The sequence below is a fragment of the Eublepharis macularius genome, chromosome 8 (assembly GCF_028583425.1).
Source record: "Eublepharis macularius isolate TG4126 chromosome 8, MPM_Emac_v1.0, whole genome shotgun sequence".
In the NCBI taxonomy this organism is placed as follows: Eukaryota; Metazoa; Chordata; class Lepidosauria; order Squamata; family Eublepharidae; genus Eublepharis; species Eublepharis macularius.
The window spans coordinates 76359666-76378661 of NC_072797.1; the positions used below are offsets into that span (position 1 = coordinate 76359666).

An 18996-nucleotide genomic window follows, 5' to 3' on the forward strand; every position below is an offset into this window, starting at 1 on the left:
AGTTATAGTTTCTCAAGCCATTTCCACTCAGGATATATGCCCTGGGTTCAGTGGTGTTAGAAAGCTGGTTTTATTTCTGCTTCCATACAGCATCACAGTGCATTCATGCATCTCCTGGGGTTTTCCTAGCTTTTTTCTGGTTTTTCCTCTAACATGTTTTGCTGCAAAGTTTTGTAAAATAACACAGTAAAGCCTAGGTGGCTGCCGTGAGTGTGGGAAAGTTCAGATTTTCCCTCCTGTGCAGCGACCTTTTCCCCTAACACTGGTCCTGAGCTGGTTGTTCCTTTCCTGTGCTTTTTATTTTTTTAATTGGCAATTGAATTACTTTATATTGATATACCATTATAACAATATATGTAGCAGGTTCTCTGAATTCCTAGCTTTCATGTTTTAAAAGAAAGTAGCCTCTAGCCTTCTGTTGTAAAGATCTAAGTAGAAAGGCATATCTCCTCAATGGAAGGGTCTAGAGATGTACTGAGATGAGTCTCAGTGAGAAAGGTGGACTATAAATAACAAATAAATAAATACTTTAAAAAAATTAAAACTGACAATTCAGATAACCTGTTGCACATATTGTTATAACAATATATTGATATACAAATATTCAGGGGTCATTTCGTAGAAAAAGAGCTGGAGGAACTTATTAGCATAACTCATTAGCATGTGCCACGCCCCTTGACATCACCAGAAATGTGTCATTGGGATAACTGATTTGCATATGCCACACCCCTTGACATCACCTATCCTCGCTGTTTTGGACTGAATCCTGGCCATTCAGAGACGAAATTGGGCCCAAAAGGGCAAAAAGGGGCTCAAAATGGCCCCAAAGGGACCCAAGATGGTCAGGATTGGGCCGCTACTGGGCAGGAGAGTGATCCACCACCCGTCAAAGGCCCAATCCAGGCCGTTTCGGCCCCAATCCAGAACAAAACATGCCCAAAAGTGCCAAGAGTAAGGTGGGCGGGGCCACCTGACATGTGACCTCTTTGGGGAACTGCCGGAACTGCGTTCCTGCACGTTCCCCCTTGAAATGAGCCCTGCAAATATTCAAGTGTTGATTTTTTTAAAAAAAATTGAGAAAGCCCCCAGGGGTCTGGAGGAGGGGGATGGCCACTTCCAGTGGATTGGGATGGGGAACCTGAGGGGGATCCAGTTTGGTGTAGCAGTTAAGAGTAGAAGGACTCTAACTGGGAGAACCAGGTTTGAATTCTCACTCCTATGTTTGAAGCCATCTGGGTGACCTTGGATCAGTCATAGCTTCTCAAAGCTCTCTCAACCTCACTCACCTCACAGGGTGATTGTTGTTGTGGCAATAATAATAACATACTTTGTAAATCACTGTGAATGGGCATTAAGTTGCTCTGAAGGGCAGTATATAAATTGAATGTTATTATGTGGACGTACTATTGTTGCTGTACTATACTGGCGGATGCACCAGGACCAAGGAAACCACTCAAGCCAGCCCCTGTGTGGAAACCACTACCCCTCTCCATGCTATCCTCATAAAAGAAAAAAAAGGGAAAACTCATTTCTAATAAAAATGGAATAGAAATGTGTGTTGAACTCTTAGTTGCTTCATTCACTATCTTTTCACATGTGACATTGCAATAACTACTTATCTTTTATTACCTTTAAAACAGCATTTTTGTTCACAGTTCCTTTTTAGATTCCTACAATTATATTTTAAAAAATTAGCTTCCACACCAGCAAAATGCTAAAGGTCAGAGAGATCCAGATCACTTTCTGTCCCCTCAAAGCATGATATTTCCTTCCCCTTTTATAAGCAGCAGTAGCAGCAGAAGTTGGGGGACTTCTGCTTGCTAAAGAAGCTGCTGTAGCCAGACAGCCAAGAAGCATGGCCCTGATAGGAAGGAAAAGACACTTCTAGAAACAGAGGATCAATGTTGAAGAAAAAGCCCATTCTGTGAACTGATCCTTAGTTTATTCCATGCACGTGCATGTTTATGTATTGTGTGTTTGACAAACTCTAAAAAAGGCATGACTGTAAAAAAAAATAGAGTGTAGTTATATATCTGCACTCTTGTCTTCATACACAGGTAGCTGTTAGAGTGACATTTTCCATCCACTAACTCCACAAATTATTTTCCTTTATGCAATGCAGCATTCACATCATAATAGCATTTCTCATAACAGAAGCAATAAGTTGCATCCCTTATGTTGTTGAAATATAGATTGGGTGTTGGCAGGGTCATTTCTGCTTTGTTTGCTGTCAGGATGCAAGCAGCTGTCTCTTATAAATGTGTACCTAATGCAACTCTCGTTTGCATTGGAGGCTGCTTTGGTTCCTGGCCAGGTACATTAATGTGAGAAAGAAAATGTCAAAGGGAGCAAAATAGGTAGACCAGCAACAGCCAGGAATAACAAATGGAAGTAATTCATCTAAACCTGCAAAAGAGAGCGTCTTGGGACTTTGTACTGCTAGCCAATGCTGACAGATGGTGGGAGTGATTTTTAAAATAGAGTAAAGAGATGTGTAGGCGAGAGGAAGGAAGAGGGAAAATTGAAGGAAGGGAAGATCTTTATACAGTGCATTTGGTTTCTGTGAAATAATGTGTTGGTGTCCCACCTAAACTATTTCTGCAACTTCAGTTCCTTTCTCTAGAAAATGTGTGCACTTGCTTTTTGCAAATTTAGCAAACACAACCTGCAATCTCAGAAATCATCTGGATGCTTTCTGGCTCTGACTGTCAGTTCTAGAACTGAGAACTAAGTTAATCATCTTATGTCCTATGAGTCTGGAAATTATCCAGTTAAATATCCCACATCTGGGCTGGTACTGTAAATTTTGTTCTACTTTTTAAGGAAGCCAGCTGAAAGTGAAACAGTAATGAACAGGTGGCTGCATTTGCATGATCATGGGTATCACCACATGGCCCTAAACTGTGAGGGGAGGGGGAACCACAAATCTATCCCTACAAACGTAAACATAAGTCATGGAAGGGAGGAAAATGCTTTCCTAGAGGCAGAGTTTCCATTGGAAAAGAGCTGTCCTTATGGGAATCAAGGACTGTTCCTTATGAATACCACTAATACAAAGATACTAAATAAAAGAGAGAGATTTTGAAAATGAACGTACATTTTGGTCATTTGAATTATAAATGTAGGAAACTGAAAACTCATTTAAATGTCATTTGTGGAAATTGCAATAGCCTGTGCACAGAAAATACTGGGCATCGTTGCTACTCTAAGATTGCTGTAGGTGTTTTATTTTTTACTGTGGCGCAGAGAAGAGCCCCGTGGCGCAGAGTAGTAAGCCGCGGCACTTCAGCCCAAGCTCTGCTCACAACCTGAGTTCGATCCCGGCGGAAGCTGGGTTCAGGTAGCCGGCTCAAGGTTGACTCAGCCTTCCATCCTTCCGAGGTCAGTAAAATAAGTACCCAGTTTCCTGGGGGTAAAGTGTAGATGACTGGGGAAGGCAATGGCAAAGCACCCCATAAAAAGTCTGCCAAGAAAACATTGTGATGTGACGTCCCGCCATGGGTCAGTGATGACTCGGTGATTGAACAGGGGATTGTACCTTTACCTTTTTATGGTGCTTTTCTCTGAACATAAACACTGGTCCCAGCTCATCCTTACCTTCTTTGAGGGAATAGTTTTCCTAGTGATCAGAGCTTGCTCTGTTCCAAGCAGCAACATACTCTAGATGTAACAGAGGAATCTTGAGCTGCTTCTCCTCCCAAGTCAGAGACAAGACAGAGTTGCAATAACTAGTTCTAAATTTTCCATGTGTTAAATTTTAATTGGGCACAGGTAAGCTAATTGTTTTTAAGTCCCACAGCTCCAGTAAACTGCTTCTTGGGATTCTAATCTTGCAATTTACACTGAAGTCACTACCAGTAATAAATAATGTATACAAGGCAGGCAGCTTTCTGAAGGTACAATAGAGTGATCACAATGTTCCCACTGGGATTAGAAGCAATTTGCAGTACAGAGCCCCTTTTTGTATGTTTTAGTATTTGTATGCAAGCTATGTGTGCAACTCTTAAATTATAAATGAACAGGGGCTTTCTTTTCAAAGTGATGTTGAATGAATGCTATCATTTCTTCCTTAGCACATCCACTGACAGCTTTTATTTTAGAAGAAAAAGTAGCTTTAACAATTTAATATTTCTTTTCAGGCAGACAGTAGAGCATGTGACATTACAGAACCAACTTCAACGGCTTCTAGAAACTCAGAGATCAGAGGGCAAGTTACTGCCAACTTCCCCAAGGTAAAAGAGGCTTATGGGAGTGGAATTCCAGTGTAGTTTGAATTGGAATCTTTTCATGGTTGTTGCATCGAGAGATCATGTTCAAGCTAATTTGTTCATTTCACACTGTAAAATAATAAAAAGTAGAACATCCTAAAATGGAAATCCTCACCTTTTAATTTGGTAAGTGTGACTAATGGATTATGTGAGTTAAATTAAATTAATTATCTCCCAGGTTTTTTTTAACTTTTCTTTGTTTAGACCATCCCCCTTTCCCCCTAATGAGGACCCAAAGGGGCTTACAACATCCCCACTTCTCCATTTTTATTCTCACAACAACCCTGTGAGGTAGGTTAGGTTTGAGAGTGTGTGACTGGCCCAAGGTTGGTCACCCAGCAAATTTCCATGGCAGACTGGGGATTCAAAACTGAACCCCCATATCCTCATCTGACACTCTAAGCACTACACCACATTGGCAGTTTATCAGTCTGGATTTATTGTGGCAACTTTAGATGATTCATAGCAATCATGGAAAACCTCTTGTGAACATTTGAAACTTGGCTTTACCACAGCCTGTGGTAATTTTCTACTCCCAGTGGTTTGTAAAGACTTTTGCTGAGTAAGTAAGCTACTGATCTTGTACCTTAAAGGTGATTTGTTTACATGGCCTAATATTAACAACACCAAAAGCATAGTTACAACTGCATATTTCAGTGTTTTAACCAAAGAAGAGGCTACTTGACCATCTGAATGGGTATTGTACAAGGCAAAACTGTTCTGGCATTGACTTGGATTCCACTGAACATCCACTGATGGAATCATTTCCATCAGGGAATGCAACCCTCCTACTTTATCCCAAAATGTTCATCAAAATGATACTCCTGGGGGGCAGTGGGCCACCAGGAAAATCATGCAGAAGAGTCAGAGGTCTGCAGATGGAGTGAGGAATTGGCATAAAATTACCCCCCTTTGATCCACAAAAATCTTCTGCATTATGGCAAATGATCCAGAGGTTTCCTTTTGCAAAGGCTACATCAATCATCATCATGATCTTCATCATTATCATCTTTAGTATTTATACAGCGTTTTTCTTAAAGCAATCGAAGTACTTCATGTACTTTGTCTCAGTCATCCTTAAAACAATTCTGTGTGGAGGGCCAATATACTTTAATTATATTGCAATATTATTTTTATTACTCATCAGTATTATTAATGTTTGAAAGAGAGCAACCTTTTTTGCCTAAAGAACCTGTTTGTTAACAGTACTAGGCAACCTTGTAGAGGTTCCATGCAGCAAGTAGATGCACGCATTCTACAGCGTGGACTGCAATCCTGCTCTTCTGTAGCAATCCTGTTACCTTTCTCTCCTGTTTCATCCCTCTCCCTGTGTCAAAACTTAGGTTCCAGGTTTCTGGGACAGGGATCTCGTGTTGGAGATAATAATACAAACACAACAATAATTGTGTTTTTATTCTAGCACTGCAGTTTTCTTTTAACTAGTTTCAGGTGGGTAGCCATGTTGGTCTGCAGTAGAACAGCAGGATTTGAGTCCAGTGGCATCTTAGAGACCAACAAGGTTTTCAGGGTTTAAGCTTTTATCAGTCAAAACAGATCTACGTTCTTAGCTACAGAATCTGTAGAATGACCCATTAATACAGTCCATATAGGCAAGGGTCAAGAAAAAAAGCAACAGGGTGCTTAGATAAGCATGTGCAATGGGAACTGTTACACTTTATATCTGTGTTACACTTTATATCTGTATAATTTAGATTGTAGTATCCCAAACTGAAAATCTTTTTTTTTCCTTGAAGTTCACCATCCTCACCCAGTTCTGTCAAACCTCAGTGGAAACCATCTGATACAGATAACTCGCCTCTACCAAAAAGTAAATTAAATACCCATGATGGAATTCAGATTCTTGGCAGTGGGGGAACTTCCCACCACAATCGGCCCAAGATGAAAGATGAGGATTCAGATAAAATCCTGCGCCAGCTGCTGGGGAAAGAAATATCTGAGAATGTCTGCATGCAAGAAAAGCTGTCACTAGAATTTCAGGATGTGCATGGTTCTAAAAATACAAAGAAGATTCCTTTGGAGAAAAAGGAGCTGAAGCTAGCAAGACTGAAACATCTAATGCAACGATCCCTCAGTGAATCTGATACAGATTCAAATAATTCTGAAGATCAAAAGAATACACCTGTGAAAAGAACTGATAAACCCAGGCCTCAGCCCATAGTGGAAAACATTGAAAGCTCTGAGAACTTGCAGCTAATGATTAAGAAACACACTTTGGCGGCAGGGCGCCGGTTTCCTTTTGGGATTAAAGCCTCAAAATCCATGGATGGTCACAGCCCTTCTCCCACCTCAGAAAGTAGTGATCCTGATAATGAATCCCAGTATCAGACTGGGACTGTATGTCAGAACCAAGTCTTGGGAGATGCCTGTCAGTCTAGCCCTGATACCACCACTGCCCACAAAGTGGCCACAAGTCCCAAAAGTGCTCTCAAGTCTCCATCTTCAAAGCGCAGAACTGCCCAGAATTTAAAACTCAGAGTAACTTTTGAGGAGCCTGTGGTGCAGGTGGAACAAACGGAGGTTGTTTTAAATGGGGAAAGGGACAAAGAACGGTGTAAGGTTGGTCAGCGGCCTCCATCCAGCTCTGAGACTGGGGACCAGCAGAAACGGCCATTTGGGACATTTCGATCCATAATGGAAACACTTAGTGGCAATCAAAACAATAATAATAACTATCAGACCTCAAGCCTAACCAAGACCTCATCACCCTTTACCTCATTAGGAAGGAAAGCTGGAGATAGCAAGGGAAATTCAGCAACATCTGCAAAAGGAAAAAATAAGCCAGTGAGTCATCAGAGGGGGCTGAGTGGATCATTCTGGGTTTAATCAAATATTAATTGTTTTACCTAGTGTCAATTTAACCACGCATACACACAACCATTAAACAAGTCATTACTGAAAGTGCTGGTGGTGGGGAAAGATAATATGAGAAATCTGGAAGGGAATAAAATTACTGTAAGAACATAACGTAAAAACATCTGATGGAACTTTTTCAAGGATCAAATTTGTTAATTCTATGTGCCAAGACCTTGCAAGCCATTTAAACCTTGAGGTGAAACTTTCCCTGCATAGAAGATGGGAATGTCACTGAGTACAACTTGTGCTTAGGTCATGTCTGCAACAGACATAGACATGAATCAAAATACAAATCAAATTTTGTGACAAATCAGGCCAATTCGTATTTCGCGAAACGCGTTTCATGGGGCCACGGTTCTCATGAAATTCATGACTTTTGGGGCCGCTTCGTTTGATTTGTGAATGATTTGTGATGCCAGACAGGCTGGTGTTGATCCATTGATTTCCTAGGCAACATAGGTCCAGAATGTCTGCAGACCTTTTGTGGTCATTGGAAACCCCAATCTTAGCCCACATAACCTAGATAGGCAGCTCTTCCTGCCAACTGGAGGGATTCCATTCTGCTCTATACAGCAAAGAGCAGGAAGGTTAATCCCCTAGACAACTGAGGAGATGGGCCTTGTGTAGCTATGGGAACAGCAATCTCTTCTCTCCAAACCCTGTTAGGCAGGTCTGTCTGCCAACCAGAGACCTCCTGTTCTGCTCTATGTGAGCATTTCTTATATAAGGCACAGCTCACTGCCTTGTGCTTTTCAGTTCCAATAGACAAAGGGAGAGGGAGGACCTGTTGCTGGGATTTGGAGTGAGAAAGTGGAATTTGGAGCTTTTGGCTGGATTTGCTGCTGCTTTAAAAGAGACTGAAAAGCCTCTTTTTTATTTTCAGCTCTTGGCCTTGCTGGAAAGGTCATTGGGTGAGGGTGCCTTCTTTCCTCCACCCCATCCAAACCCAGTCTCAGGGCATTGCCTGGCTCTGGGGCCTAGCTCGACTGAGGCCTGCCTTTTTTTTTCTTTAATTTTCTTTGCTTATATTCTCATTTAGAGCATTTGTTCTTGCTGGGTGAGGGTTGGTGGAGGAGAGCCTGCTGAAGTCTCCCTGTGAGTTTGGCATCTCTGGGTATGAAGGGGGCCATTGAAGTGCCATGGGTTCTAACAAATCACGAAACTAATGAATCATTTCACAAAACTGGACAATTTCGTGAAAGTTCATGATTTGTGGAATGCGACAAAACACGAAATGCTCATTTTGTTTTTTCCCCATTTTGTGCTCACCTCTAGTCTGCAGCATTGCATTTGATGCCTCCCATAGTTATGATTTGAAGTAGGCACCATTCCTATTCAGATACTTTCCAAAAAGTGAAAATTGTGTCCTAGAAAAATCATATTTTCGCTATGGAAATATTTTCGCTATGAAAAATCATATTTTCGCTATAGGTTGGATCCAGCGCAACATTTCTGCTTGTGCTAGATCTCATACACAAACTTGGCTACTGAGCCTGCTCTGGTGACTGGCACCACACAACTCAGCCCTAGTTTTCCCAAGGAGAGGCAGCCAGGAGGAGGGAAGGAGGCAAGCTGAAGACAGGGACAAAGGTAAATGTAAGTTGGCTAGTGAGTGGGAGGGAGAGAAGAAAGCAAGGGCTATGGGGGCTTTCAGGAACAGAAAAGAGGAAGTAATGGGAGAGGGGGAATAAAATGCCCCCAACAAGTCCTTGTGGGGCCCCCACTTATAAAGTAATAATTTTTTAATTACACTGTACAGATGGGGAGGCAGATCTATGGGATGCTCTTTACAACAAAATAACCAAATCAGCAACTTAAGGGAGAAAGTTCAAAAATAGCATCTATTTAATTGCCAATACTTTTTCTAAAATGAGGCCACCTGGAAGTTTTGTTATGTAATGAACTTTTCATGTGGGATAGATCACCATTCTCTTGGTGTGTTTTGTTCCATTGTGGTGCAAACCTTTCTTGCTGAACGTTCCTGCTGGCAAGGAGAAAATCAGCTGCAGTGATCCAGTCCACATGTAAAGCTTCAAGCTGCCAAATTGAGTCTACCCAGAGTAGCTTTAAAGTGTGAGCTACTGTCAGTCCAGAATGTATACTGGCAGGGAAGGTGCACAAAAACCAAAGTCATGGCAATGAGTGGGGTGCAGGAATTGGAGAAGAGCTTGACAGGTATGAAGAGCTGAGTGCTGTCAGAATAAAATGGTAGAGAAAAGTCGAGTCCACAGCAGTTCTACCCTGTTGCCCATGATGAAGATGGTAGCCAGCCATCAATGAAAATAGAAGTCATGGACATTGTGGGTTGGAGCTTGCTAATTTTTTCTATTTGATCTGTTCCAATTCCCCTCTTCACACTAGCTACTGTCCCATGTGACTTTTGTCCATCCGGGTCCCTACTATAGCTTTAGATCCTTTCCTTCTCTTTCATCAGGGGCTAAAACAAGAAGTACAGCTTGAGTTCTGGGGATCAAATTTGATACAATGAGTGAGTGTCACATGTTAATTCCATTATTCAAAGATAATTTAAGGAGTTAAGATTCAGCAATGAAAATTTGAAACTAAGACATAGCAGAATGTCTCCATTTGTGTTTAGCAAAATTTGATTTAAAAAATTATAAGTAATTATAGATCCTATAGTGTTAAATTATATGAGCCTGTAGCTGAACAACCTTTTAAATATAATCATCCCTGCCCAGTCCAATCCCATTAAATGCATTAAACAGAGATGGAAACCTGTAGCCAATTGACTGTAACAAGGTGTACCAAAAGGAATACAAATATTATTGCATTATCATTTTGCATAATTCATATGGTATTGCTGAACATTTGGACTAAATTCAAAAAACATCACTCATTGCTGTGATGAAAATGTAATACAGTTTTTAAATGTTTCTGCTTGAATGCTAAAATCAACTATGAATGTGGGTAACTTTGTTTTTTTTTTCCAGCAGGATTTCTGCCCAGTGGCATCTTTGTTTTTCAATCTGATCTCCAGAATGCTTTGCAGAAAGTCATCCATTTCTGCCCATTTTCACCACCATTCACTGCATGAGACATTTTCACTTATTCCTAGAAACTGCTTGCCATTTTGCATGCTTTCTTCATCAAACATCAAATTCATTTTAAAAAGTGTGCCATAACAGTTCAAATCGTAAATAAAGATGGGCACAAACAGTAATATGAACCAAAAAAAGCCATGAACACCCCAATCTGCTGTTCATGAGGCCCCATTCTAAACGAACAGGTGGTTGTTGTAAGCTTTGTTCATTGTTGTTCGTCTTGCTGTTCATCAAGCCAGACAGTCTGGCACCTGCAATCAATTCCCTTGGCAACTTAGGCAGGGATTGTCTGAACTCTGTCTGAACTCCTGGTTTTGCCCTGGAAACCCCAATCTAAGCCTAATTTAGCTTGATAAGCAGGTCTTCCTTTCAAGTGTAGAGCTCCAAATTTGTTACAACAAGGGAGCAAAGAGCAGGGGGGAGGGGGGCTCCCAGCTCTTTGCAGACAGTGGAGAGGGAGAGAGACAGTTGCTGTTCGCATTTTGATAGAGTGAGTGCATTGGAGCTTGAATTTTCTTTGTGTGTGGTAGGATAGGGATCTACCCCTTCAAGTTTCAGGGTTGCTGCCAGGCTCTGGGCCAAGCTATTATTTATTATTGGTACCTTTCCTGCTGCCTGCTCAGGTAAGGTTTCTGGGAGTGGTGCGGTAGGGATCTTCCCCTTCAAGTTCCAGGGCTGCTGCCAGGCTCTGGGACCAAGCTATTATTTATTATTGGTACCTTTCCTGGTGCCTGCTCAGGTCAGGTTTTTGGGAGTAGTGCAGTAGGGATCTTGACCAAACTAGGATGATGGCAGGAAGAGAGCCTGCTGGCCCCCACAAACAGCCAACCATGAACATGTTCGTGAACAGGGCCATGTTCGTGGTTGTTCATGAGTCCCTGTTCGTGGATGGCAACAAACAATGAACATCATGTTCGGGTTTTTTTTCTGTTCGTGCCCATCTCTAATCGTAAACTGCTGCCAGGCATCTGTTATGTTTCTGATACCTAACTAGTGTATGGATATGATTCAAGGGGCTCCAATTTTTTTCCTGATAGGAAAAGGACTATAGTGTATGCAGAACATTCTCTAAGTCTAGAAGGCAATGGGAGCATACCTGTGATTTCATGTGCTGACTGGAGGTACTGGAATGTGACATATGAGTTTTTCAGGGCATTTGCTGTTAAGCAGTAACTTCTTTATTTTAATAGTTTTGTGTAATATATTATGCATGTGAGAAGTTTGTTGCATGGTCTTTAAACTGATTAATACATTGCATTTCCCAGGGGCCATACTCCGGCTTCATCAGTTTTTCCACTAGCATGCTGATTGAAGACTGCCTGCATAACTATGCATGGTATGTGCCGATGCAGGGTGAAAATGTTAGCTTTCCTATTACTTTTTTATTAACCCCCATTGCATGTGCATCTTATAATTGTTCACAGCTCAAACTAATGAAACAATTGATGACAACTGTAAAAGAAAATGAAATTTTTATATCCTTTTTTTAAAAAAAGGATAAATAATCCCGTTACAGGTCTTTGCTAATATCCATAACTGAGCTAGTTTAATGGCTCCAGCACAAACTGTGCATAAAAAGCACTAGTGCTCATAAATCCAAAAATGTATTTGAGTTCAGTTTGGCATCACACAGTCTCTTGAATGAGAGTCAAACACCAGATGAGAATGGAAATTAAATTTCCTCTTATGTGCAGGCCAAGTCAAACTCCATTTACAGTCAGAAGATACAGTGTACCCCATTTTCCCATGCCTGCCTCATTCTGGTTTTGAGCTTTGGTTTAGTCTCCTAATTTTACTGAGACAGACCAGATTTTTCCTTGGATTTTACATTCATAAAAACATTATTTTTCAAGGTAGGAAAGTGGGGCTTTTTATTGGATATTTGTTTGATGAGGAGAACTGTAAAGTGTTGCTACTTTTAAAGCTATAACTTGTCATTTTTTTAGTCTTCAGTTAGCAACTGCATAATTAAGGCCATATCTAAATGACTGTCATAATGGGACTTGTCTTGCATGAAATGTAAAAACTAAATGTTGATTGCAATCAAAATTATACAATTCATGTGCACAGTAACCTCTTCTTGAAAGTTTACCAGCTTCCCATTTATAGAGTGCTTTTGATGTGTATTTCTAGAATGGGATCTTTAGCTATATCCCTGTTTATGACTCTAGGCCTGCAGTCCTTTAAGAACCCATACATGGAAGTACTTTTTTTATTAATCAATAGGGTTGCCAGGTATGGCAACTGGCAGGAGACCTGGGGGAGGGGGTGGCTGGCAGCAACGGTATGACATCTCAGAAGTGACATCATTTCTAGAAATCTTTGGAAAAACCACACCAGTGATTCCTAGAGAGGACTGACATCACTTCCAGGTTTTCCCTGGAAGTGAAATCAGGCCATCAGCCTGACATAGTGGGGAATCCCGTGCTGGGGGCTGGCAACCTTAGTGGCACTTACTTGCAAGCACATATGCTCAGATCAGGAAGTAAGTCAATGGTTTATATAGCTATGTTGGAATGAGTTTTGATTTGCATATGCTGACACAAATGAAAGCAGACATTTATATACTAATTAAGAAAGAGGGATTTGTGGAAACAGTCAATTCAGCATGTGTTATAAATTCTGTAAGTACTATAGCCAAAATATTGTAAACATCTGAATGGCAGTTTCATTTACAATTTGATAAGATGCTAAGGACGTGGAATGCACGTTTTCTTCACTGGAACAAGACTTCATTAGCTGAAGTAAGACTCTTTACTTACCAAAAAAGAATCCAACCCAAAATCTTTAAAAATAAGTTTAAAGAGAATCTGAAACATTGGATTAAATGCACCTTATGAAGTCTTATGTTCTGCTGCCTGTTGTCTATAGGTTGCAAATATATTTGTTGACAATATGTGGAACACTTTGGCACTAACTGTCTGGCAAGAGAGCAGACAATAACAGGACTAGGGCAACAATAAAGTTAATATTCCAGGTCCAATCTTATAATTACTGGGATGTAAGTCCCACTAAGTTCAATGGGACTTTCTCCATAGGCAGAGTATTGCTTCCTATCTTCCATAAAGAGCAGAGCGCAGTAGAAGTTTCTTTTGTCAATGTAGTTAACTTCTGCACTTAAAATTGTGTTCAGAATTTTACTATGATGGAGCTCTCTTGGAATGACAGGTTTGAGATAGCATTCTAATAATAACCTCCTGTTACATGAAGCTACTGCACACATCATGTCTTGCTGCATGTGTCCTAGGAAAAATTAGTTTGTCCTGATAATTGTCATATGTTACCTCTCTTGTAGCCCTCGTGAATCTCATACAGCCACAGAAAAGAAGTTGGCATATTTAAGCCTTGGGCTGAATGCATAACTTAGATCTTGGTTCAGTAACCAGGGGACAAAATGAAACATGTATAAAAACATATAGAAGTTTTAATCAGCCAGAGCTCATTTTCACCATCCCTGGGTTTTTTTAAATATGTTGTTAGTGAAGTTAAAACCATGGTTACATCCCAAAATCCTGTTCATTATTTGTTTTCCAATTGGCTACAGCTAGATAGCAGCAAAATAATTAATATTTCTTGTGCCCAGTTAAAATTTGCTAGGATTCTTTGAGCAGCCTACAACATGTTTTAATTTCCAAGTACTTTTCCTTTTAAAAGGACAGGTTCATTTTTATCAATATCAATGCCAAGCAAATGTTTGCAATTACATTATCCATCTATTGTCAGTGAAATATTTGCTTCACATGGTTTAAGTTATTGCAAAGCATGTAGCGCATTAAAGTGAGAACATATTTGTCTTATCTGTAAAAAGCACTGTAGTTAATTTATTCACATCAATAGCAGGTTTTTTATCCTTATCAAGGCTATTATTATTACTGTGGGTGGATTCAGATGATGAGCACAGAGACTTTTATAGTTACTATACAGTGGGAATGGGAAACACATGGAACGCAGATGTCTGTAGGGGCCAGTATGTGATGCTTTCATACCAACTGCAGTTGGGCAACTGCAAACATCTACTCTTTTAGAAATGCATGGGCAACAGAATCCTGATTGCATTAGGACATCTGTTTACAGCCTAATTCCATGGGAATCTAATCTTTAACATCTACGAGTAAAACCATCATGGCAAGGAGGACACATGTAGAGCCAAAACACACGAGAAGAAATACCCAGGTTCAGCACGTGTTCTCTTACCTCAAGGTTTGCCGGGATCTGTAGGCGTCCTGGAAGCTTAAAGTTTAGCATTTACAGGGCAGCAGGAAGGGAAATACAGGCACCTGTATTTCCCTTCCCCTTCCTGCTGCTCTGCAAATGCTAAACATTAAGCTTCCAGGACGCCTACACTTCCCAACAAACCTTGAGGTAAGAGAACAAGTTTAGCATTTACAGAGCAGCAGGAAGGGGAAGGGAAATTCAGGCGCCTGTATTTCCCTTCCTGCTGCTCTGTAAATGCTAAACTTTAAGCTTCCAGGACGCCTACAGATCCCGGCAAACCTTGAGGTAAGAGAACACGTGCTGAACCTAGGTATTTCTTCTCGTGTGTTTTGGCTCATAGAGGCCTGCATATTGCCAGGATCATAGGAACTGCTGATGTGTCATCTGCAAGTTATACACACAGGCACACAGTGTGCCCCATCCAATTAGTGCAGTCCATGCCCTGCAGTGCTGAGCGTGATCTTTGCATTCTACCTTATTGTTTCCTGTAGAATATAATGGCAGCCTTTTACTTACATGTAAAAATAAAGCAGTTATTCAGGGAGTGTCATTGGAATAGAGGCTAAGTCTCTTCCTTGGGGCTTCAGTATGAAGGAGAAGTGAATTTTATTGCTCTTTTGTAGGCTTGCAAATTTCACCCCATTTACTTAGTTCTCAGTTGCTCCCATTAAGTTCTATGGACAAAGTTCACTGTTGTCTGCATAGTCCAACATGCTCTTCTGTCTGGGTTTTATTTCTTGATCATATAATTTTAGTCATGTATTTATAAAATGTGCATCTAAACTTTCCACTCTGAGAAAACTTCCAAGATAAAATCTGCATTGAAATAAAAGTATATGCTAGTAAAGAAGACAGTGGAATGTGATGGAACCCGGGAGCTCTTTGTATATATTTGACAAGAAGTTCTAAGCCTGCAGTCTTCCAGCTGGGTCCCAGTTGACAAACCTTTAGAATATTATAGTAATCATTCACAAGCAAGCTAACCAGTAAAAGTTATCAATAAGTTTTTTTCCCAAAAAGGAAAAGATATTTGATGGAAGCATTGTACATTGTACATTATTCAACCTTTTATACACATCTCATCTAAATTCTCTTATCCAAGAAGAAGAAAAAAATGTCTCAGGGAAGATTTTGTTTTCATCTGAATTCAATGGAAAGACTTCTATTAACTTGAATAGCAAAAAGTTTCAACATAATTATTATGATTTTAAATGTGTTTGCAAATCTTATTTCATAACTGTGGTATGAAAGTTCATAGAAATGGTTTGGATTTATAGGAAGCAAAAGCTTGCCCAAACATCTAAGCAGTGATACTCTTTATTGTACTGGGTTAGGTCACCATGAAAAGTCAGCAACCAAAATACCATAATTTTTCTTAAATGCCAGATGTACAGTAACTGTGGTAACAGTGTAGTATTTTGTTGACAAAGGTCAAATTTCTGCAGACGATCACTCTAAATAGAGCAGCACACCAGGAAGAGGTTCCTAATGGCTCCAACCCTTGAGCTTTTAGTGTACAGTTGGGCATGTATTGCATGTTGCATTGCTAGCCAGGCCTCGGTTCAGATAAAGATCAAAGAAATATACTGTACACATAAAACCATATTCTGAAGTTATCTTCAGCTCTAACTTTAACCCACTTCAATTTGGGCAAAGCACTTTTTCTGACTGCTTTTGTTCAGTCTGGGTCTTTTGGATCACTAGATAGATTTTTTAGATCCTCTGCTGATCTAGTAAGTATATCTTTGCTGAGCAAGGGTACAGCAACTCTAGTGCCATACCATAAGAGCTGCTCCTCAATACTTGTATCCAAGCTGCTCGCTTGGAGGTTCACCAGTGAACGGAAGCAATGCAGAACCAAACCGTAGGAGTTATACCAGAGTCAAAGGGCCACTTGACTTTGTCCTTCAGTGGCAACAATGATCATTGTCAGTTCACCAGTTGCTTCTTCCTGCAATGCCAGTGTTTGATGTCAGTGCAGGAAAAAGCACTGGATGAGAGAATGCCCATCACTGGCCCTGGTGGCTGGGTCTGAGCTGAGTAGCCCCTCCATTGTTGGCTTGTAGAACACTATGAGGTACTTGACTTGGCTTGCTCCTGGGCCATTTTATTTTGCATGTTTATCCCCCCCAATGGTAAATGACATGCTAGTGAAATGATATGTACCATGTATGCCATCTACCCATTTATTTTTTAGACTAGACTAGGAATTCTTAGGACCACTTCACATGCTGTTCATTTTAATGTGGAGATTAATCGTATTGGTGAATCCTATATATATATATATATATATATATATATATATATATATATATATATATATATATATATATATATATATCACCTCAGTTAAAAACATGTGCAAAGCTCCAGACTAAGAAGGAGTGCAAGGCATCACAATTTCTGTATATATGGGTGAAGGAGAAGGGTACTATTGGCCTATCACATATAGAAAGTGGTATTGTACCACTTATACTGTCTTCCTGCCTCTTGATACTGACTCTATCTTGGTGCACATGTAGGTAGCAGTATATGGTGGTGGTAAGTGCTGTCAAGCTGTAGCCAACTTACTGCAACACCTGCTAGAGTTTTCATGGCAAGAGACTAACTGAGGTGGTTTGCCATTGCCTTCCTCTGCAGAGAGACCCAGGTCGTCTTTAGAGATCTCTAATCCAATTACTAACTAAGGCCAAACCTGCTTATCTTCTGAGATCTGGCAAGAGCAGAATTGCCTGGGCTAATCAGGTCAGGACAACAGAGTATAAATATGTGTTAAAAGCATAGGTAGACCATGATAGCACAGAGCAGTTAGTAGGATCTGAGCTTTTACTTAAGCTGACTTGTGGTATAGGAACTAATTTTCTGTTTATGCTGACTTTGAAAAACAAAACAGCTGCCATAAGCAAGCACACAATGCTCTGCTTTTTATTTAATACTCAAAGCAGTTAGCATGGCTACTCTGAAAAAGGAAATGCACAGAAAGCATCTGGCATTCTCTCACAGAAATGTATTTACATATAATAGAAGAACATGGGCAGTGTCATGGGGTGGGTGGAAGTTGTATAATGTACTGCATTGGTAGTGTATCAATATGTTTCTGTTTTCTAAAACAATATATGAATAAACACGTTTCAAGTTGTGCCACAGAATTCATCTTGCAGATTTTCCAATCAAATTTTACAGTCCTTCTATACTTTTAATGTGCAAAATATATATCAAATGGGTCCTAATGTTGTTATCAACTTGGTAAAAATGGTCATATATGTTTGGACACTTAAGTAGAAAAAAATATTATGATAAATATCGAGAATGAATGCTGATAATATGTAGACATCACATTTATCCTTGGGTAAGAAATAACACTGACACTGCTTAAGCAATTGAAGATACGCTAGCTCCACTTGATAGATAATCATACATTTTCTGATCTAAGGACAAGAGACTGGTATGGCTTCCCGGTTCATTTTAATTGCTTCAGTTTTAGACTTTGGTTTTGGTAGGAGTAATTCTTTACAGCAGTGGAATTTTTTCTATGTTGAGCTCATGCTGGACAATGGGATCTGGCCCCGATATGATTCTCCAAGTGTTGTTGTTTCAAACACCCAGTTTCCTTCAAAGGAAATTGAAGAAGCACTTCGTTTTGAAGATAGAGCTCCTTGAATTTTGAAACAAATCAAAGCACTTCAACTTTCATATAATTATGGATGTTTTTTTTTCCTTACCAGGCATAACAACATCAACAGGAAACTCCAGCAATCTTACATCAAAAACGGTGTCGAAGAATCAGAACAGCAAGAATTATTCCTTTGACTCACATCTCATGAGTTAGTCTTCTTCCAAAAACGGCCTGATATCTTTCCACTTAAAAAAAGAAAGAAACCACTAACTGTATGAGACATAACTTTCACCAGCAAAATAACGAACTCTTAGAATGCCTTAAATTTGTTGCTGTGAGACCATATAAAAATAATATGTATCTTACTTGTTTGTAAGTACACTGTTATAAGGCATAGTGGTGTGTTGAAATAATGATGCAAAGAGCCTCCGTAAAGTTCATCTGATCACTAATCCATTTTGTACATCACCTGGTGCATGGATGTATTGTAACATGACTGTCTTGCCCTTTCTTAAAAACTTTACTGTGTAAAAAAATTCAGCAAGAATTCTGTGTGCATCCAGTTCCTCGCTAAGCCCAAAGCAAGGGCTCCCCCCACCCGTCTTGGTTAATATTTTCTTGTTATTTCTAAAAATTTTGTATGAAAGAAAATAAATCAATGTTAACCAAAACACAGTGTGAACAAGATGTCATTGTTAGTTAATTTTTTTCTCTCCCATTGTGACCTTCATTTGTTAGTAAATCCAACTATATTTTTATCAAAACTTCTTTCATTATTCACTTTAACCAGATCATGCTTAATTAATGTTCTTCTCCAACATAAACCATTCTTCAATTCTCCTGGGTTTTGGATTGTAATCATCTCCCCCTCTCCCCCTCCCCCCAGACACAAGCACAAAAAAAAAGCACGTATCTATATGCTTGTTCACTTTCTCAAAGAACTCCAATAATTTGATGAGGC

General features: G+C 39.9%; 1 protein-coding gene across 1 annotated transcript in view; it reads left to right on the forward strand.

The window, feature by feature from the left end:
* Positions 1–18625, forward strand: part of SNCAIP (synuclein alpha interacting protein) — a 47964-nt gene extending 29339 nt beyond the window's left edge. The window contains exons 8-11 of the mRNA XM_054986956.1: positions 4140–4232; positions 6023–7070; positions 11470–11540; positions 18145–18625. Coding sequence (XP_054842931.1) covers positions 4140–4232; positions 6023–7070; positions 11470–11540; positions 18145–18229 — 1297 coding nt within the window. The 3' untranslated portion in view covers positions 18230–18625. The remainder of the gene's footprint in view (positions 1–4139; positions 4233–6022; positions 7071–11469; positions 11541–18144) is intronic.
* The last annotated feature ends 371 nt before the right edge of the window (positions 18626–18996 follow it).